We start from the raw sequence: 20,363 nt of genomic DNA on the forward strand, positions 1-20,363 counted from the left end.
TTTCTTTCTTAGAGATGACAATTATTTCAGAAGTGACACACTCTGGGGATAGTGAATTGGAGTGTTTGCAATGTGGAAAAATCATGTAAAATGAGAGAAATGATTGTATTAATTCATAGAAAAGAAGATGTTGGCGTGGAGAAAGCCTATTATTTTTTTAATTAAGTTTATTGGGGTGACATGGTTAGTAAAATTATGTAGGTTTCAGGTGTACAATTCTGTAATACATCATCTGTATATTGCATTGTGTGTTCACCACCCAGAGTGAAATCATATGGTTCATGACTTTTTCTGTCTGACTTATTTTGTGAAGCATAATAATCTCAAGATTCATCCATATTTTTCAACTTTTCATCTTTTCTTATGGACGAGTAGTATTCCATTGTGTATAACTCATAGGTACCACATCTTCTTTATCCAATCATCTATCGAAGAACACTTTGGTTGTTTCCATGTGTTGGCCGCTGTAAATAAAGCTGCAATGAACATTGGGGTTCATATATCTTATGGATAAATGTTTTCAGATGTTTTGGGTAGATACCCAGGAGAGGAATTGCTGGATCATATGGTAAACATATTCTTAATTTTTAGCGGAGGTACCAATTTACGTTCCCACCAATATTGTATGGGAGTTCGTTTTTCTCCACAGCCTCTCCAACACTTGTTACTATTTGTCTTGTTGATAATAGCCATTCTAACTAGTGTGAGGTGGTACCTCATTGTGTTCTTGACTTGCATTTCCCTAAGAGCTAGTGAAGTTGAGCGTATTTTCATATAGCTGTTGGCCGTTTCTATGTCTTGGGAAAAGTGTCTGTTCAGGTCCTCTACCCATTTTTTAATTGGATTTTTTTTCTTGAGTTGTATGAGTTTCTTATTCTCATAATATAGGAAGCCAGTTAATTTACGGTTGCCTCTGTGACATCATAGACTGAAAATTAAGTTTAAATGGGAAGTTAGAGAAAGCATTGTCTGCAGGTAACAATGAGTGCTTTGTCAGTGTTGATCCACATGAACTAGTTTTATACTTATTTTTTCAGCTGACATGAAACAGAAGTGTTGTCCAGATACATATCTGCACATGACTGTGTTAGACTTGTCTAATAATATTTTACAGAGTAAAAATGTTTATCAATTTAAAGCTGGCAAATTTTCATTTTACTATTTTTAGTGTGCTGATTTTTTTAAAGTGTAAATTCCATTTTATTTTTTCCCTAGAGAATATTTCTTCAGTTCTTAAGGACATAGTTTCTTATATGGGCTTTGGCAGAGGTCGTGGTCTAAATTGGGGTGGGGATGTCTGGTCCTTCCGGGTTTCATGGGAACGCTTCCTGACTATCTTGTTGTGAATGGCACAACTCACAGTAACGTGGTTTCACATACAGCTTGGGAAGCACATGAGTGTGGAAGACACTTCAGAAATGTCCCTATCAACTGTGGCCTCTATTATGTTTCCGATGACACTCTTCTTCAGGGCCTTGTTCTTAGGCACACATTGGGCACAGTTGGTGCAACAAGTTGGCTGCATATGGCGGGGGGCCCTTTTGGGTGCCTCCATTATTCTTTCTTTTCTTGGTCATATTGGAAGCGAGGTCCCCACGGTATGCTGATTTTTTTAATTTAGACCCTATTTGTTGCATTTTCTTGCAGTCTTGGTAAAAGAGCATCACATAAGAGACAAGAAGAGTATTGGGATTATTCACATAAGTCTTGAGGACTACTTAAAATTATTTATGTTGGAAACTGATTAAAAATCTGTCTCCTTAAGACAAAATATGGAGAAATATGTCTTCTTAAGAGAAAAATATCATGAAAAAAGGGAAGGCTTGGGATAGATTCAGCCCTATCATTCTTTGATCTGCTTGAAGGATAGAATCATTACATGTTGATTTATATTTAAAAATATGCCGGACTCCTTTTTTGTTCCTGTGTATGAGATATGTTAAAAGGGCCATGAGGGAGGATGAAGTAAACCCATATCATTTATTAATCATCTGATCTTGATTAATCATGACTGCTAATATGAATGAATTGTCTGGGGGTTTCAACAAAATTGATTAGTCATCGAGTTACTGATTATCCAAGCTTTTAATTTTTGAGATGAATTGAGCAATCATTCTGCAGTGTTATTATACAAATCTGGAATACATGTCCAAACACAAATATGGATGTCAAGTTCACAAAGAAACTAGTACTGGAATTACGGTATACTGTGATGACAATTAAAACTGCCCCTAATTTCTCCCTGTGTCCCCTCATCTTTGATAAAAGAATGCTACAAATAGCTGCCTCCCAGCTTTACCTGGAGTTCTCTAAGGATAAATTAGATTTTGTGAGTTCTTTTTCTGCTTAGAAGTGATTCTAGAAACTTCTTTTTCAGATCTGAAGATGGGTAGAACCTCCTTTAAAACTTCCTCGATCATATACTAGGTAGTTATCAAACGGAGTTCTGAAAGTTTGTATGGCCACTTCCCTTTTTTGCTCCTAGCAGCATACATTTTTAATGTAAACAGACTTGGGGTAACAGAAACCTGGAACTAGATAAAAGTGACTATATATACACCATGCTTCATGGTTCTACTCCTTTGTGCAAAACTAGACCACATCTTTTTCCCGATTGGTGGATTTTAGATGTCAAAAGATATAATGACCTTGTAAACTTCATATAGATAAATAGATAGGTCTGAGATACATGATACATGAGTTATGTGATAAATATTCTGAGCATTTGAAGGCAGAATTACATGTAAATTGTTTTTAATGTTATTGCTTTTCATTAATTATGTCAATGATAATGATAGTCACGACTACTAATATACAAGGTTTAGTAAGTTTTAAATTGTGTTTGTTCTTAAATCCCTTCCTCTGTCTGAGTATTTATATGTGTGTTCTTCTGGCTTTTATCATTTCATAAAGGAATGACTGAGACTAATTTTTTTGTTCTAAAATATATTTTAAAATGTGGTTATACACAATGCAGAATACTTGGAATACACTAATGTACCAATTTACTCTCACCTTTCTATGCATACAATATTAGGTTTTTATATATTCATATCTAACGTACACATACACACACTTTTTAAAGCAAATATTCTAATATTTTGTGGCCTCTTTTGAATGGCAATCATATCATTGTCCGTTTCTCTTTAAGATTGAATTTCCAAAGGGGCTGGGACTTTTCTCCATTTGACCATATGAATATATACATCTGAACATAGCATAATCAATTTAAAACAATCGTTCAACCATGTCCAGTTGTTTCTCTTGAGGTTCCAGGTGAGTATAACCAAGTGGACTGACATTCCACAGAGCTTACCCTGAGGCAGCCACATGGATAAGAACCTGTGAACTCATGCAAGCATACTGTTAAAGAGTGCTGAGCATCAAAATCAGGAAATAAGTATTTCATTTCCAAGGGCCAAAGATTTAAGACTAATCACCAAAATCAGAATGAGTTGTCACTGGAATGGAGTGGGGAGCAGGCACAGGTGTGTAAGCAGAGAGAGTCAGAGATGAATTGGGAGTGGGAGGACACGCCTGATTCGTTTCTATGCACAGCGGGCTATGTGCCGGTGAGCAGAACCATCTAATTAGTAGCTTTAGGACGGGGTGAACAGAATGCTTTATGTCTTCCTTACATAGGGACTGACCAATTTCTTTAAGACTGATGATATTCAATGAGTACACAATGCCTGGGATAAGAGTTACATGAAACAGCAGATGTCATGATATGTAAGCAGCAGACATAAGAAAGTTTGTGAATTTTCTGTGCAAATTTAATTTGCACATAAGCAGAAAGCTATCAACATCTTTGACTTTCAAAGTGTGTTGTTCTGAGGAGTGGCCACAGCGTTCTTATCCGGAATTATATAAGTAATGCAGAGTCTCAGGCCCCACACTAAACCAACTGAATCTCAATGTGCATTTTAACAAGATCCCTGAAGGACTTTTTTTTTTTTTTTTTTTTTTTTTATTAATTAATTTATTTATTAGTTTCAGGTGTACAAAACAAGGTAATACTTAGACGTTCATCATTTATATCCCTCATACTGTGAACCCCCCTCCCCCCATCCACTATCCCTCCGACCTCACACTGAACCATCACATTATATATATAAAATTATAGTTGGCATTCATTAATGTTTAGCTTCTGATGTACAATGCCATGATCAGGTATCCACAGTATCCCTGAGGTGGTCTCCCAAATAGGACGCATGTCCATCGGATACCCAACAAAATCTTTACAACATTATAGAATACCTTCCCCAAATTAATTTTCAAAAGAAAAACCCTGAGGCCATCTTGTGGTTACCAGCTGCTTCCAAATCCCTTCACCTTTCCCCTTATCCCCAACCCCCTCCCACACACCCATCTAACCACTCTCGGTTTTTTCTCTGCGTCCCCAAAACTGACTCTGATTAGTTCATTCACATAGTCTTTTCTTTAGATTCCATATATAAGTGAGATCATATGGTACTTGTCTTTCTCTGAAGGACTTTAATGCACAGCAATCTCTGAGAAGCCCTGCCCGAGAGAACATATCTGAGAGTCCCTCGGTGGGGTTAGCTTTAGTTACACACTGCTGCAATCCAAGTGTGCTTTATTTTCTATCTTCAGGTTCTCCCTCTCTGACTCACTTCCCTGTATGTCTTGGAATCATCAACCAAATAAACTATTTGCACTTGAATCGTTGCTTCATGGGTTGCTGTGGTGCAGCCTAAACTAAGACATTCTATACTCGAATTCTGGAATCCATACAAGTGTGTTTGTTTCTACTAGCTAGTGTTGGATCCTATGTTAACACAGCTGTTTGGAATTAAAAATTTTAAGGATTCTTTTATCCTTTTTATTCATTCCCATTTTACTCTTGGATATCCTAAGTGCAAACCCAGACAGATGATAATGTCAATACTTGTACAGTATGACTGACCCAGACTTATAAACACTCACTGGACAGGTGACCCACTTATAGGACAGATGACCCACTTAAAGGACAGCTGCTGCCACTACCCCCTGGCCTCTGCAGCTGAAATTGGTCAAAGCAGGTGCTGATCTGCCAGCACCTCTTTCCATCTCTTGCCTTCACCTCATTCACTGAAAAAAATGGACAAAACACAATTAGGAGACATTGACTCAATCTGGTGTTTGGGACTTAGGCTGGGTTTTTATATGAAATCCTATTCACTCCTCTTTTCTTCTAGGGTTTCCTGCTGAGGAAGCTATATATACACAAAACAGTGACTAAATAGGAACAAAGGAGAGTATGTGTATAAATGCTCCCAAACTCTCCTAAAAATAGATCATCTCTGAGAAGCTGTGATACCTTAAAGGCTCCAGAAGCCAACTCTGGGTTTCCTTGTCCCTCAAAGTAGAATCACTGCCCCACTTAGCTGCCCCGAAAATACTAACCAAGTTGTGTGGATGAAGATGGACAGAGAGAGCCTGCTTAAAGAGGAGGACCCTATTAGGTGAGCTTATCCCAAATGAGCAATACAATGGGGGGAAAAATGGTGATGCCCATCATCCGACCTTTAGCAGAAAGAAACACTGCCCAGTTATAATACATGGCCCATTATTTCACTCATGTCCTGACCAATCAGGCTACTAATGTCTGTGGGAGGATGTAGTACAAAGTAACATAGTAAATATTTAAGAGTGAAGAATCTAGAATAAGACTGAGTTTGATTCTTGGCTCTGGTACTTTGTTAAATTATTCAACTTACCTTCTACTTCTCTTATTTGTGTTATTTCATAAAATGGGAGTATTGAAAACAGTTGTCTGTAAAGCATTTAGAACAATGCTTTGTCCCTAGAAAACACGCAATAACTGGTAGCTCTTGGGGGTGAACTAAGGAGATGGATGTGGGCTCTCCTCTGTGGGCAGAGGCCAGAATGTGAATTGAAGGGCAGAAGTGTTCCTCTCTTCTCATCGCTTGATTTCCTATGAGGCCCCCGACGTGCAGGTGCTGAATGACTTCTAGGCTAGTTCCAATCACAGCTGTCTGTTTTAGACTTCTCTTTACTATCTGTGTTTGACAATTTAACCCTGTTGCTGTGACTGTCAGATATAATATCTGAATGAATATTTCCATCCGCTGACATAAGACGGAAACTTCCAGAAAGGAAGTTTAGGAAAGCACGTGTGCATTTTTCTATATTTCTGTGTTTTTCAAGAATAATAATAGGAAAATTTTATATATATCAATAATGTTATTTATATACAAAGCAGCTCAAATTGCTATTATTAAATGCATAAAATAGTCAAAATATCAACTTTTTGTTTTTTTGTGGATTTCTGACACATTTTGAAAAGAAAACCAAAACTTGAAATCAATGAACACAGCGAAAGAGTTAAGCACTCAACACCAGGCTCCCCAAAAATGAAGGACTTATTTACTTATAAGTGGGAGCAACACACACACACACACACACACACACACACTTGAAAAAATATAAGTGGAACCAATCAACCAATCCTGGATTATCCACCCTTGATCCAGGGTAGAACTTCCCTGTGGGTCTGTCTGAGCTTTCTTTCCTAATATATGTTGGACTTGGTATTAGTGGTTCATCTGAGGCCAAGGCTCAGCTTACCTGTTTACTGCAGTCACAAGATAGTTGGTGCTCAAGACAGTGTATCTTAAAATATGGATATAAAGTCAATCACATGTGATTAGAGCTCAACCCTAGAGCCAGTCAGAGGAGAAGCCTGTGTATTCAAAGACTTTATTTCCCTCATAATCACAAGTTTAATAAAGCACAATATTGTCTGATCATGGCATGTTGACAGTTATCCTTAATTCATGGAACACGAATTAATTCTTGGCAGGCTTTATCTCTGTCATTTCCAAAATGAGACTGAGAATGTAAAAATTATATATAACAAAGATAATATAGTAAAATGTTAATTGTAAAGTCTCGTGGCAGGTTTATGTAGCACAGTAAAATTCTTTCAGTGTTGCTGTATGTTTGAAAAGGTGTATAAAACCACAGGGAGGTATATGTTAAAAAGACGTGATGCTTGCTTTCAAGGTATTTTCTATCTAGTAGCATATAGGTTTTCTGCCTCATTTTCCCAAGCTTGATCCTCCTTCCCAATGTGACTTCTGGATCAAGAGACCTTCGAGGATTGTAGAAGAGTTAAGGGAGACTGACTCAGGATTGCTAATACTTGTCTTTTAGCTAACAAGGTAGTTTTTTACAATGGGCCTAGGATCCTCAGCAGTGTTTCTTACAGGATATATGTGGGATGTACACTCACAATTTTCTTTTTTTTAATTATTATTTTTAATTAAATTTATTGGGGTGACAGTGGTTAGTAAATGTCAATAATTGACTTAAAATCACTTTTAGGACCCCATTCCATATGTATAGATGATTTTTCCTTGACTGAAAAAGAAATTTTGAGTGTTCAGTCATTTGTATGTTTTATACGAGAGCATAATGATTGTGCTTCAATTTGAATATGCTGCTATTGGTTCCAAGCATTAATGCAATAAAAGTAAATACCTTTTTATCATTTTTGCAATCATTCTCTGTAATCAGTTTTTCCTATTTCACAGAATAAACTGTCTTTTATAAATACTCCATGACAAATGTTACACTGGGCCATGTAATTATTTAAGAATCCATTTAAAATCTGCAATGTTATATTGCCGTTTTAGATGCAAATTTTTGTGAGCGTTTTTGCATAACAATACAGTAGTTCCTCAGTGCCCAATGGATACACTTCTTGGCTAAGAATGTTCTACAGTATATTTATAATAGGCTCTACATCATGCCTGCTATTTTCCTCACTAGCCAAGCTTCGGAAAGTCATTGTTTCAGAGATAAAGATGGAGGTTAGTAGGTTCAAGTTAGTAACGCTGCTTTTAGCTTAGTATATGCTCTATTTTAGTGTAATATTTTGTTTGAAGATGAAAATGATCAATTTGGGAATTGAACACAGATTGAAATTATACTGTATTTTGGCTGAATTCAATACGTTTTTGTGTTTTTACGGAGTGCCTACAAGTGCTCTGTGGTAGGTAAGAGGAATACACTTTACTGTGTTATCTGCATTACTAATAGTTTATCCATTTATGTCCATCACCTCCCCCTTGCATAGCAAAGTGGGTTAGCCTCCTAACTCATATTTGAATAGCAACCTGTAGTTTACAACACATTTTTTTTTCTTGCATTTCCATCCACGCTCACAGATCTGTGGAGACGAAGGTCAGATATCCTTTATGTCCACTTAGGGACGGATGTGCCCAAGGGTAAAAAAAAACTCACCATATTGCATGTTTTGTTTTGCTTAGTGGTTTATGATTTTATTGTACCTTTTTGTCTGTTCTAGCATGTTTTCTATGTGCATGGATATTACATATTAAATCATTTCTTTCTTTAAAAAAACATCTGATTTATTAATATGTTGTTAAAAATCTGTTTGAAGGCTATAAATCTACAGAAGCCTTTCCAGTTTTCCTATTAAACTTTTATGCTACATGAGTCTGACTATGATATACTTCCTTTGAGCAAATGTTTTTCAAGAGCTACTCCCAACATGATTTTGAAAGGCGTGAAAAATGAGAGTCCAGATTTGGCAAACTGCTGTTCTTTGTTGGCACTCAACCTGGTTTGGTCACATTAGACTTGTCACATTTGGGAACTTAGATTCAAGGTTCTCTATCTTTCTTATTTAAGGTGACTGATTTCATTAAATCATATTAGGAAGCTTCATTTAATTATTAGGGAAATATGTTGTCAGGAACATAGGTCACATTTAAGTTTGATAGGCTACACAGAGAAAAATCGTCAGTCCTCACAGGTAGGGCCGTACTCCATCTCAGCTTCTCAGTTTTGCCAGCTGATCAGCCACCAGATAACACACAAAGGTTGGCTACCTGGCCTTCTGGCTGTGCCAATGACACATGTGAGTACATGCAGTTATGTGAGCTGCCGTGCTCTCCTGTAGTGAGGCAGAATGTCCTGTTGGATCGCATTCATAGTTGGAATTTGCTCACCATGGTGGAAATGGATGGGAAGTGGGGTCTGTTCCAGAGGTAAGCTGGCTAGCTATTTCAAAACATATCCACATCATTTTTGAGGGAATATTAAAAAATAAAATAAAATGGATATGTGCCCATCTTTAGATCTACTTTACAGTATGTTTCACTTGTCTGATGTGAAATGAAAATGAGAATCCTATTCTAAATCAGAGGCCTTTTGTATTTTTTGCTGTGATAAATACCTTTAAAGAATGTTGTGGTTACAAGCATCACATTTTTCTAATGTTCGTATTTTCACACATGCTAATAGCTATAGGGTACTAATCAAATAGCGCATATTCAGTTCTGAGGCAAGGCTGCCTCTTAAGAGTGTGACTGAAGCCACACCAATTCTCCTGCTTGCTTTTAACATTTTGCTGATGGTAGTTAATTTTTTACTTTATATTTTTCATTAACATTAGACGTTCTCTTTTGAAACTCTTACCTGCTGCTTGATTGAACAACACTCTTAGGTATACCATAGTGGTTTTACCTCATGCTAACTCAATAAGAAGGGCCTCTATCTTTCAACAGCTGCTGGTATTGGCAAACCATAATGTTTGTAAATAATAGATAAATAACATCTTGTATGTATATGTTATTCTCTAACACTAGAAAAGGATTTAGGGTGAAACTTTAAAAACAATGTAGACTTCATAATTAATGCCTTCATCTGCTTTCTCCATAAAACATTTTTATATAATTATAAACTGATGCAGTGATTTCCACATTGCTTTGGAGGAAAAGTGCAAAATAATGTTAAATAAAAATGTGTCCTAATATTTCTGTAGTACCTGCCATTTTACAAATGTCTTTCAGATCCTTCATCAATAGTTCCCCTCTTGTCATCAGTGGACGTACCAAGATTCCCGGTGGATGCCTGAAACCATGGATAGTACAGAATCCTATATCTCTAGCTCTAGCTCTATCTATTTACACATACGCACATGAGCTCACACACACACACACACACACACACACACACACACACACACATACACACACGGTGCCAAAAAAAACTATGCACATTTTAAGAAAGGAAAACAATGTATTAAAATTGTAATAATATACACTGATAACAAAAGATGAATACAAGTCATGTGTATACATTTTTTGGCACTCCAGTGTGTGTGTGTGTGTGTGTGTGTGTGTGCGTACATATAGAAAGAAACATTATATATGTATATAATATATATATGTATATATATGTGTGTATATATAATGTTTTCTTCTATATGTATTTACCTATGATAAACTTTATAAATTAGACACAGTGAGAGATTAACAACAAAACAAAAGGATAATTCACATCTGGCAGTACAGGAATAGGGCAGTGTAAGATTTCATCACACTGCTCAGAACGGCACACAATTTAAAAATGTAAGAATTATTTCTGGAATTTTCCATTTAGTATTTTCAGACTGCAGTTGACCGTGGATAATGGAAACTGTAGAAGGCAAAACCATGATTAAGGGGAGGACTGCAGTACTAAATTAGTGGTACAGGTAAATATATGACACTAAGAGTGTTCATGGGTATAACAGTGATTTTTTAAAAAATGCACAGTGCATCCAGGTTACCACTCATCTTCCAAAAACCCTTCCATGATGTTTCAGTGCATTGGAAGTGCAATCTGACCTCCTTGACGTGGTCCTTGGGGTCCTACATAATCTAATTTTGATTCCCCCTCCAACCTCGTCACCTGTCACTCTTCTACTCACTCATTCTGTTCCAGCCATACTGGTGATCCATTTTAAGTTCTTTGAACAAATCAAGGACTTTCTCACTTTAGGGCCTTTGCCCTGACTGCTGTGTTTCCCCCTGGAATGCTCATTGCTCTACTTTTTGCATGGTTGGCCTCTCATCATTCAGGTATTCAGTATTAACGTAATTTCCCCCTGAAAGTGCCCGCCCACTCCATCGTTTCGTTCTGCTCTAGCACCCTGTTGGTTTCTTTCTTGACAATTATTTCAATTTGTCCTATTAGCCAGGTATTTGCTTGCTTGTTTCTAATCTGTGTCTACTAGGCCAGGGAAGCTGCCTGTCTTGATCATCATCATGTTGGAAACCTTGCCTGTGATACAAACTCAAGAACTATTGCTATGGAGCAAAGAAGGAAAATCTGTGAGTTAATAAATCACCATTTACGTAGCAAAGGTTTGATGAACATTTACCAAATTGGAGTATCGTTCTTGATAAAAAAAAACCTAAAGAAAAAATAAGAAGAGACAACACACGATTTGTTTCAAAGAAGCTCTCAGGCTAGTATATCATTAACTAGGAAAATAGGAAAACTTAACAAGGACGTTTAGGTTAGAGTAAATGCTCATGTGTAGTCTCTTGCATACTTACCCTTGGATCTTTATTTCTCCCGTTGAGGGAAGAGTGGAACTTTCAAAGCACATTTATCTATACAGCCTCCTGTATTTTCGACTGACCCTCTAAAGCCTTCAGGCTCTCCAACGTGAGAGAAATGACAGGTTTAAACATTTTATGATTTTCATTGCAAATTATCTAGCTACAGTACGTATTTATGAATTCACCCATGGCATTTTCTCAGCAGAAGTAATGCCATCTGTGGTTTTTAAAATTATTGGATACTGATTAATGCAGATATTTATGTGAAATTTGGACTTTTTTTAGCAGCTGTATCGAAAATTAAGGCTAAAGTTATTTAACATTTAAGATTTGATTGTTTTTCCCCATCAACATACGATGGTCAGATTTTATTTAGGTTTTGAAATAATTATAATTGTTCCCTCCTACCATATTTGCACAGACACTAATATCACCTTCTTTTTTTTTAAAAAAAAAAAGGATTTTATTGGGGAAGGGGAATAGGACTTTATTGGGGAACAGTAGTGTGTTTTTCCCAGGACTCATCAGCTCCATCCAAGTCAAGTTGTTGTCCTTTCTACCTTAGTTGTGCAGGGCTCAGCTCAGCTCCAGGTCTTCTTGAGTGCTCTGGTGATACACTTGAAAGAAGAGAAGGATGGTGAGTCCTACTTACATATCCAAAGAAAGATCAACCCCAGCCTCGTCAGTTCATGACATTATTTTTTTTTGTTTTCATGTGGTGCTGACAGGTGTTTCTTCATAGCCTGAGCGGTGATGCCCATCTATTGCTGGTCCAGGATGTTCTCTGAGAGAATACGATCCTGCTTCGTAGGGCTGAGCTGGACTGCACTTTTGTTACTGTAGCTGCAGTGTTCAGTGTCCCTTCTTTGCAGGTCACATACATATGCACCTCCCAGGTAACCGTTGGCACCAGGGACACTGCATCAGACTGGTTTCCAGGATCTCTCTTCTCCAGGCATTTACCCCTAGACATTACCCATTTATCTTTTCTACTTTCAAACACAATGTTCTTGATTATACACCCTTTCCCTGCGTAGCGGGCTTCTAGTATGACTCCCTTATATTCGAGGCAGAGTCAATTTCAAGGACGCCAAGATAATTTCCAGTGACCCTCTTGTTAGGGGAAAGAAAACACAAAATGAAAACAAAATTAAATTAGTTTCTGATGAGCCATACTACCATATGAAGTACACGATGTCAATAAGTTTGTTGATTTTCTTACCTCTGAAATATGCATAGCCATCCTCAAATTTGCTGTAATATTATAATTTATACTGACCAGCAGCTCCTTGTATATGAATTCTGTCCTGTACAGTCTTCTAATGTTGATTGGCCAACAGTATAAGGAGTCTTTCCTGGAAGAAAGACTTTATTATTGCAGCTTAGGAGAGCACTTTCTCAGATAAGAAAATGTAATCAACCTTTTATATGCTTGTTTTTTTTATGGCTAGATTCTTCCCAATATTCAGAAAGGTTCGGGGTCTATTAGCACACACGGTTTTATTTTTTTCTCCATGATAATGGGCTTTTCATACTCTTGTTTACAAACATAATTAAAAATAAGCTTTTGTAGAGAGGAACTTAATTCTAATAGAATGATGATTAACTGAAGTGTTATTTAGTTTTTTCTAAAAGTCTTCAAGAGCACCTGATAGAAATTTAGGATTATTTCTAAGAGAAAGTAAAAGTAAAGCAGCTATTGCAAAATAGCAACCAGAGCTTAGAAAAGATTTGAATGCTCTATCTGTGCTTACTGATACAGTATGTACTAGCCACTGAAGCCATTACAATTTAGATTAATTAAAATTAAAAAGCCATATTTCAAGTGCTGAATCATCACAGGTGGCTAGTGGCTACGAGGTTGGACAGCAGACATACCCAACATTTTCATTCTTGCAGAAAGTTCTGTTGGGCATCACTGATGAAAGCTTGTCATGGTTGGAAGGCAATGAAGAATAGGAAGTTAGGGGACTCCAAGTCAGATTTAGACCAATGAAAGTCAGAACAAGAGCTGCCGTGGAAGATATTTTGTGTTCTTTTCAGTGCACAGATTTTGGAATGGGGGGCTATCATTGTCCTGTGGAAAAGAGGAAAATGACCTTTTTTCCTGCCGTAAGTTTAGTGGAATCAAGTGTTTGAAAGGATCTTGAAGGGCAATTAGACCAATTACCAAATTAATATCTGAACTGTACATGTTGACTATTTTTGCTTACATGAAATAACCTGAAGCTCCCTACCTTAATAAACAATATGCATTGAGCAATTGTGAGATAATCAATTTGTATATATATATGAATTATCATAAATTATTATCCATAATAAATTATTTGATAATAAACTTTCACTACTGAGCCAACAGGAAGACTTTCCAAGTGCTTTCCATGATCTCACAGGCAACTTAATGCTGTTTCAGATCCCAGAACACAATAAGGTCAGCCAACAAATTAGTATTAGGGCAGAGGTATTAAGGTAAAAAAAAAAATTCTAAAATGCTTACAAAAATACATGTATAATATTTTCCATCATTTTAGCAAATGATTTAAAATCATGATTGTATCCATTTATATTGTAGTTCAACTCATCTGTCCTATATATTTATTGTCTTCTTGCCAAATGATAAGATCTGCAGAGCCATATGTTTCTTAAGCTCCTCTTGGACAGAAATGTTACTAAAGCTAGAAAAAGTTCAATGTTACCCAGTCAGCAAAGACATCGTTAGTTTATTTTGTGTTCCAGGCAATACTGATCTAAATTATGGATTATGGAAGCCCATTTTTTTGTGACTTAATATCAGACCACTTTAAGTACAAAATGTAAAACCAAAGGGGCCCCAGAAAAGCATGGTGAAACTATTTATTATATTCATTAAAAATGAAAGAGTAACAAGGAGTTTAAATAATAATACAAATAATATACATTGCCAGGAATGTTAAGTTTTAGTAGACTGAAGTATGTCTTCTTTGTAATAGTTACAGAATTTTAAAGCCAAAAAGAACCTTAGAGATTCTGTAGTTCACTCTGAAATCAACCTGAGGCCCAGAGTGTCTGTGTGACTTTCTCAGGGTCACACTGCTGGTTAGTGTCAGAGTTGTGACCAAAAATACATACATAATGGTTTCAATTCCATCAAGTAGAATTTATTTATCTGTAAATCAGGCTGTCCATTCTAATGTGTAACAGCTTATAATTTTCACACGTTTTTTTAACATAAATGTGTATACACCAATCATTCCCAAACTTAACATTCTCAGAGAAGCTGGTCTTAATATTATGAGCCAATACATGCTTATCGCTACATTTGACCAGTGATAGGAAGGAAAAACCCAGTACAGCACTTGAATTGAGCTTCATTTACCATCTCCTTGGCACTTTCAGACACTGGTGTTCACACCCCGTCCTGTGTTGTTGTTCGTAGGTCCCTTTACTTGTAACCACAAGGGTTCAGGCACTTTTAAGTCCCAGGGTTTAAGCACCTTTGTGTCCTCAGAGCCATTGCATAGCACTAGGCCTAATGAACACTACCTGTCATGTTTGTTGAATGGATGGATGGATGGATGGATGGATGATCATAATCTCCTATCCAATAAGTATCTTATTTTGCTAAATACTTAGAAAGAAATTAATTCCCATGAAAAGTATAGGTCTGAATCATAAAAATACCCTTTTTTTCTCTTTTTCTAAAAAAAATAAAATTGTAATGCAGTATTGCTATTTGATGAGAGAATAACAAAAGTAGGTAATTTTGATTCCCTTTAAAAAATTTTTAAATCCCTTTTGAAATGGAGTTTTAACTGGCACTCTGGATACAGAGCAGTAGGAGATGAGAGCAGTGGGCACGGAACAGAAAAACGCGGGAATGACTGGTAAGAGCAAGCTGAAGAGATTGTCCAGATGCAGATACACCTGAGCTTTACGTAAAGACAGCCCAGCTTCCCAGAACATGAGCTTCTACAGGTAGCATAGGAGCGGTAAGCCCTATCAAAGCCAAAGCAGCCTGGATTAACTGAGGCTGGATGTAAAGGGTCTAAATATTGAGACAAGGATTGCTTTAGGAGGGAAATATTTTATATATATATATATATATATATATATATATATATATATACACACACATATTATATATATATATATATATACACACACATATTATATATATATATATATATATATATATATATATATATATATATATATTTTTTTTTTTTCCCCTGTAGGAAGTACTTGGTAACATGAAATAGTAGGAAAAACACATGCCTTGGAAGAAGACAGGCATTAGTTCAAATCCTGGCTCCCTCAATTAATAGCTCTGTGACTTTGGTTCAGTGACTCAACCACACTGAGCCTCAACTTCCCTCATCTGTAAAATGGATTTGGAATGTTAGTTCCACTTTCTAGAACACGGCCATCTTGGGGACTACTAATCAGCAAGGATTCTGTGACATAAGAAAAATGTGGGTGTTCCTTTAGAATAATTTTTATTATCTCTATGTTGTAGATCTCTATGTTCTCCAACAAATACGTTGGACGTCATCTTAGTAACAAGGAATCTGTAAAAGTACACTTTCTTAAAAGAAAATTTACAAATGATATCTGTGCATATTTGGATCAACACAATGTATGTATATACACATATACTATAGGAATCCAAATGTGAATATCTAAAAATGATGGCAAAATATGTAATCAGAGAGACATCATATGTGTATATAACAAAAATCAGTCTATTGATTTAAGATATAAAAGTATTGACTTATATTTGGGTCATAGTTCAAAAGAAAATTAAAATTACACTCTTTTTAGAAATCATTTCCCAGTGTTCTTATGGGGAGAACTTCCTGTTTCTGGACTCTTGTGGCATTTAATTTGGTGACATGTGGGATAGCGACAGATTTCTCCTGCTGAAATCCTATAACTATAGAAGAGGATAATTGTCCAAGGCCACTAAGAAGGGCCACCAAACCATTGTCCCTGGAAAAGATTTCTGTGGACTCTGGAGAATTGTGTTTTAACTCATAGCTGACCAGTTTGAACTTGACCATCAAACTGTATAGAGTCCCTTGTTGAAGCCTTGAAATTGAAAATGAGTTGTTTTTCACATAGAAACAATATGAAGAACTGCAATATGGGACATCTTAAATTGACCCTGAATTTATTTGTCCACCAAGTATGTTTTACAGAGAATAGAGCTTATGAGCACGTGCTCCAGAGTCAGTCAGGCTGGGTCTGAAAACAGTTCTGCTCTTTCCTAGCTGCATCACCTTGATTAAGGTAGTTAATCTCTTCATTTTTCAGTTTTCTCATCTGGAAAATAGGGACAATAATAGTCTCTCCTCATATGGTTGTTGAGTCCATTAAGGGAGGTAACTCGTAAACTTGGAACAGAGTGAAAATCTAGTACAGATTAGATGTATCGGCTATGTAACTCCTGAATGATACAAGACTAAAACAATCTTTGAGCTGTACAGGGAAGAAAAAGGTGTCTAGGTATAGAGTAGATTCATCATTCCATAGAATAAATAACAAGGAATTCCCGGAAAAGGTTGTGTAACTCAATCTGCACTTGGCACTCTAGGTCAGGTGATGGCAGAATATGGACAGCTGGAGGGCTGGGCTGTGGATGGTTCGTCAGTATTGGGTTAAGTTTCTCACCTGCCATTTGCTTGGGCCCTCCACGATTAAGATGAGAAGACTCAACGGCAGATTCCCCATCTGGAGGAAGAAAGTTAAGATCCCACCCTTGTGGTTTTAGTTATTCACATCAAAGTGCTCATTCATGGAACTTGATCATCAAATTTATACACAGAAGCTTATATGGACTTTGTGAATAGACACAGAATTTTATAGTGATTAATAAAGGGGGTGGCAGAGTCCTACAGATTTGGGTATGCATGCCAAGTTTACTCCCTCCTTTCTATGCAGTTATAGCACATTTAGCTTCAGTTTATTCATCTGAAATATAGGGATCACACTACTCCCCACCTCATTAGACAGTTGTGATAATAAAGTTCATAGCTATGATAGCATAAATCCCATTATACAGTGCTTACTGTGTAGTGTAAGAATGACTCATGGAAAGAGGAAGAGGAGGAATCAGACTGGCAGGGGTGACTTATTTAGTTGGTCCCTCCAAATGCTGCTAATAATCATTCAACTGGAAAATCTGGGGAGAAAGAAGAGAGTATATGACATAAATACTGTTCTCATGCATAGTTATCTTACCTAAATTAACTGCTCATTAAAATCACTGCCTTCCTTATAAAATCTCTCAATGATTCATTTTCAGTTTGAACTCTTACTTCTTAAAAGGAAAGTTGTGATTAATTTAAACATATATTATTTCCATCTTTCTCAATTTCATATTTGTCCGTTTTATTTATTCTTATGGACGATGGGATACATCTTACCAGCCAGATTTCCTTTTTAGATTTTCAGGATTATATCCTGTTGGAAATTTTACAACATGGAAAATGCATATGATGTTTCTTAATTATTTTGTACAAAGCCTGACATTGAAGCTATTTCTGGAAATGTTATATAAATTATACAATCAACAGAGTCAACTCTACACAAATGGAAGAAGCTGGTGCTTGGAGAATAACTAACTTCTTGAACTGGCCAATATAGATGAATTGAGTGATCAGTGATTATCCATAATATCATAGCATTTTGATCAGACATATTCAGGTGTGCCAGTTGATTTCAAAACCATTTACATATATGGCAAATTATTCTAGATTTGCATATCTAAAACAAATAATCCGGATACAATTCTATATAAATATAAAATATATGCATATTTAGATTTATTATGATTATTATGTGTGTTTAGAGATATGTATGTATACATATGTATATCCAAATATGTATGTATGTGTGTAAGTACAATATCATATTTATTGTATTACTGATGAATAAGAAAGTCTAGCCAATTTCTAGCAAAATATAAAGAATGCTATGAATTTCCGAGATGGTTTAGGAATTGTAAAATGTACTTTTCATTCCATTGAAGTCAAGCTTCTGAAATAGGATTCAATGACAGGTTACTACATTGTCGTGAGAAACAATACATTCTGGGCCCCTTGACGGCAGGCACTGCAGGTGCTTCACATAGTCTGGCTCTCAGACCCGATTTGGATCCTGCCTGGCTCCTTGGGCTTTCCTCCCAGGCTTCCTAATCAGAAAATTGAAGGCCAGCTGCTGCTTGTCATTAGGAAGCTTGGTGAAAGTCAACATGGGGCTGCCTGGGGGTGGATGGGGCACTGGCCACACTCTCACTACCGAGTCACATAGAGAAGGGCTCTGCTAATGCACTTAGGGACTTGCTGTGTGATGTGCCTGCCCTAGAGCAGCCCCAGGGAGGTAACAGATCAGTTTCAGAAGGTTCCATTGTTTAAATCCATGTCGTAAATGGGACTTTTTCTTCAAGGTGTGGAATGAGAGAATGGTCATTCTTTGGTCTCCTCAACCCTCATTATGGCTGAATTGAGATTCCCTTTTGTGTTACTCTGAAGCTTTATTGAAGCAACTCCTTATCCTTCTCTTTTTTTTTTTGTTGGTTTTTAAATTTTTATTAAATTTATTGGGGTGACAATTGTTAGTAAATTTACATAGATTTCAGGTGTACAATTCTGTATTACATCATCTATAAATCCCATTGTGTGTTCACCACCCAGAGTCAGTTCTCCTTCCATCACCATATGGTTGATCCCCCTTACCCTCGTCTCCCTCCCCCCACCCCCCTTACCCTCTGGTAACCACTAAACTATTGTCTGTCTATGAGTTTTTGTTTCTCATTTGTTTGTCTTGTTCTTTTGTTGTTTTTGGTTTATATACCACATATCAGTGAAATCATAGGGTTCTCTACTTTTTCTGTATTTCTGACTGGTCTCATCATGCCCACCTAATACTTTTTGTAACATAGTAAAGTCTTAAGGGCTGATTTATTTTCTCACCTCCCTTAATGAAGATAATCAGATTATGCCCTGTAGCCTAACAGTTGTTCCGAGTCTTTGGTCTGATATCTTGGTTGGTGCCGTCACATATGTTGTACTTGTTCACATACGCTAAATCGCTAAACTCTCCAAAATTCCTCTAAATATTTTGGCTGAATAATTTCCTCTGGCAGTTGATTACCCATGTTGCCCATATACTGGGTATTCTGAATGTGTCCTGCTTTTATCAAGCTATTTCATACGATATCATATTTTTGTTTAGCAAAGCCTATTGAATGAAAAGAAAATGCTGACATTTGAATGGAAAGGCTAGAGGGCTTAGGAAATGCCAGGGGAATTCTACAAATATCCTTTCTCAGTGGCCTACACAATTGGGATCCAATTCTTCTCGGGCAGCAGATGGAGATGGTAAAAACTGAGCTTCTAAATGGCATGAGTCTCTGAGTTAAAGGGCTTGGTTCTGTGCCATGCAAACAGCCCTGCTTTTTTCCAGCCTGCAACCAGGACAGACGCCAGCTTTCAGAGAAAGCGGCCTCTCGGAGAAGAGAGAAACCCAAATTGCCCTTGGGTGTATCAAAATCATCACAGTTCAAAAAATAATAGATGTTGACTAAGAATGCCACTGTTAACACCAACGCTATTAACACTCATTAACTCTATGGAGCATGTATGTACGTGTGCACATGCATGCGTGTATTTTTATCACTTCGGTTTTAAACAATATAAAGCCGATTATATCTTATTCTAACACATTTAACCAGTCTCTCTGTCTCTCCGTTGAGTCTTTCTCAACTCCCCTTCCTCTATCCTTTTCCCTCTCTTTCTCCTCCTGCTTCTCTCTCTCTCTCTCCCAAACAGCAAACATATTTTGTGATTATTTTAGGGAAGGGGATATTTGGGTAGAAGAAAGGGAAACTAGGTCTTAATAGCTTGTAGCTTATTAATTTGTCACCTGTCTTAATGCTCTTTTCTCAATATTTTACCTCCTCTCTAATGTCACATGACTCTTATCTTTGCAGTCTTG

At 36.8% G+C, this 20,363-nt stretch overlaps 1 protein-coding gene across 7 annotated transcripts in view; it reads left to right on the top strand.

Moving 5' to 3' along the window:
* NAV3 (neuron navigator 3) overlaps positions 1-20,363 on the top strand; it is a 785,517-nt gene that overhangs the window by 225,430 nt on the left and 539,724 nt on the right. Inside the window, exon 2 of one of the 7 annotated variants that reach the window (XM_081061020.1) lies at positions 8,199-8,258. The exons of the other annotated variants lie outside the window; for them this stretch is intronic. Within the exon in view, the coding sequence (XP_080917146.1) occupies positions 8,247-8,258 (12 nt within the window). The 5' untranslated portion in view covers positions 8,199-8,246. The remainder of the gene's footprint in view (positions 1-8,198; positions 8,259-20,363) is intronic. 7 annotated transcript variants of the gene reach the window in all.

Source organism: Rhinolophus hipposideros (genome assembly GCF_964194185.1).
Source record: "Rhinolophus hipposideros genome assembly, chromosome: 9".
Classification (NCBI taxonomy): Eukaryota; Metazoa; Chordata; class Mammalia; order Chiroptera; family Rhinolophidae; genus Rhinolophus; species Rhinolophus hipposideros.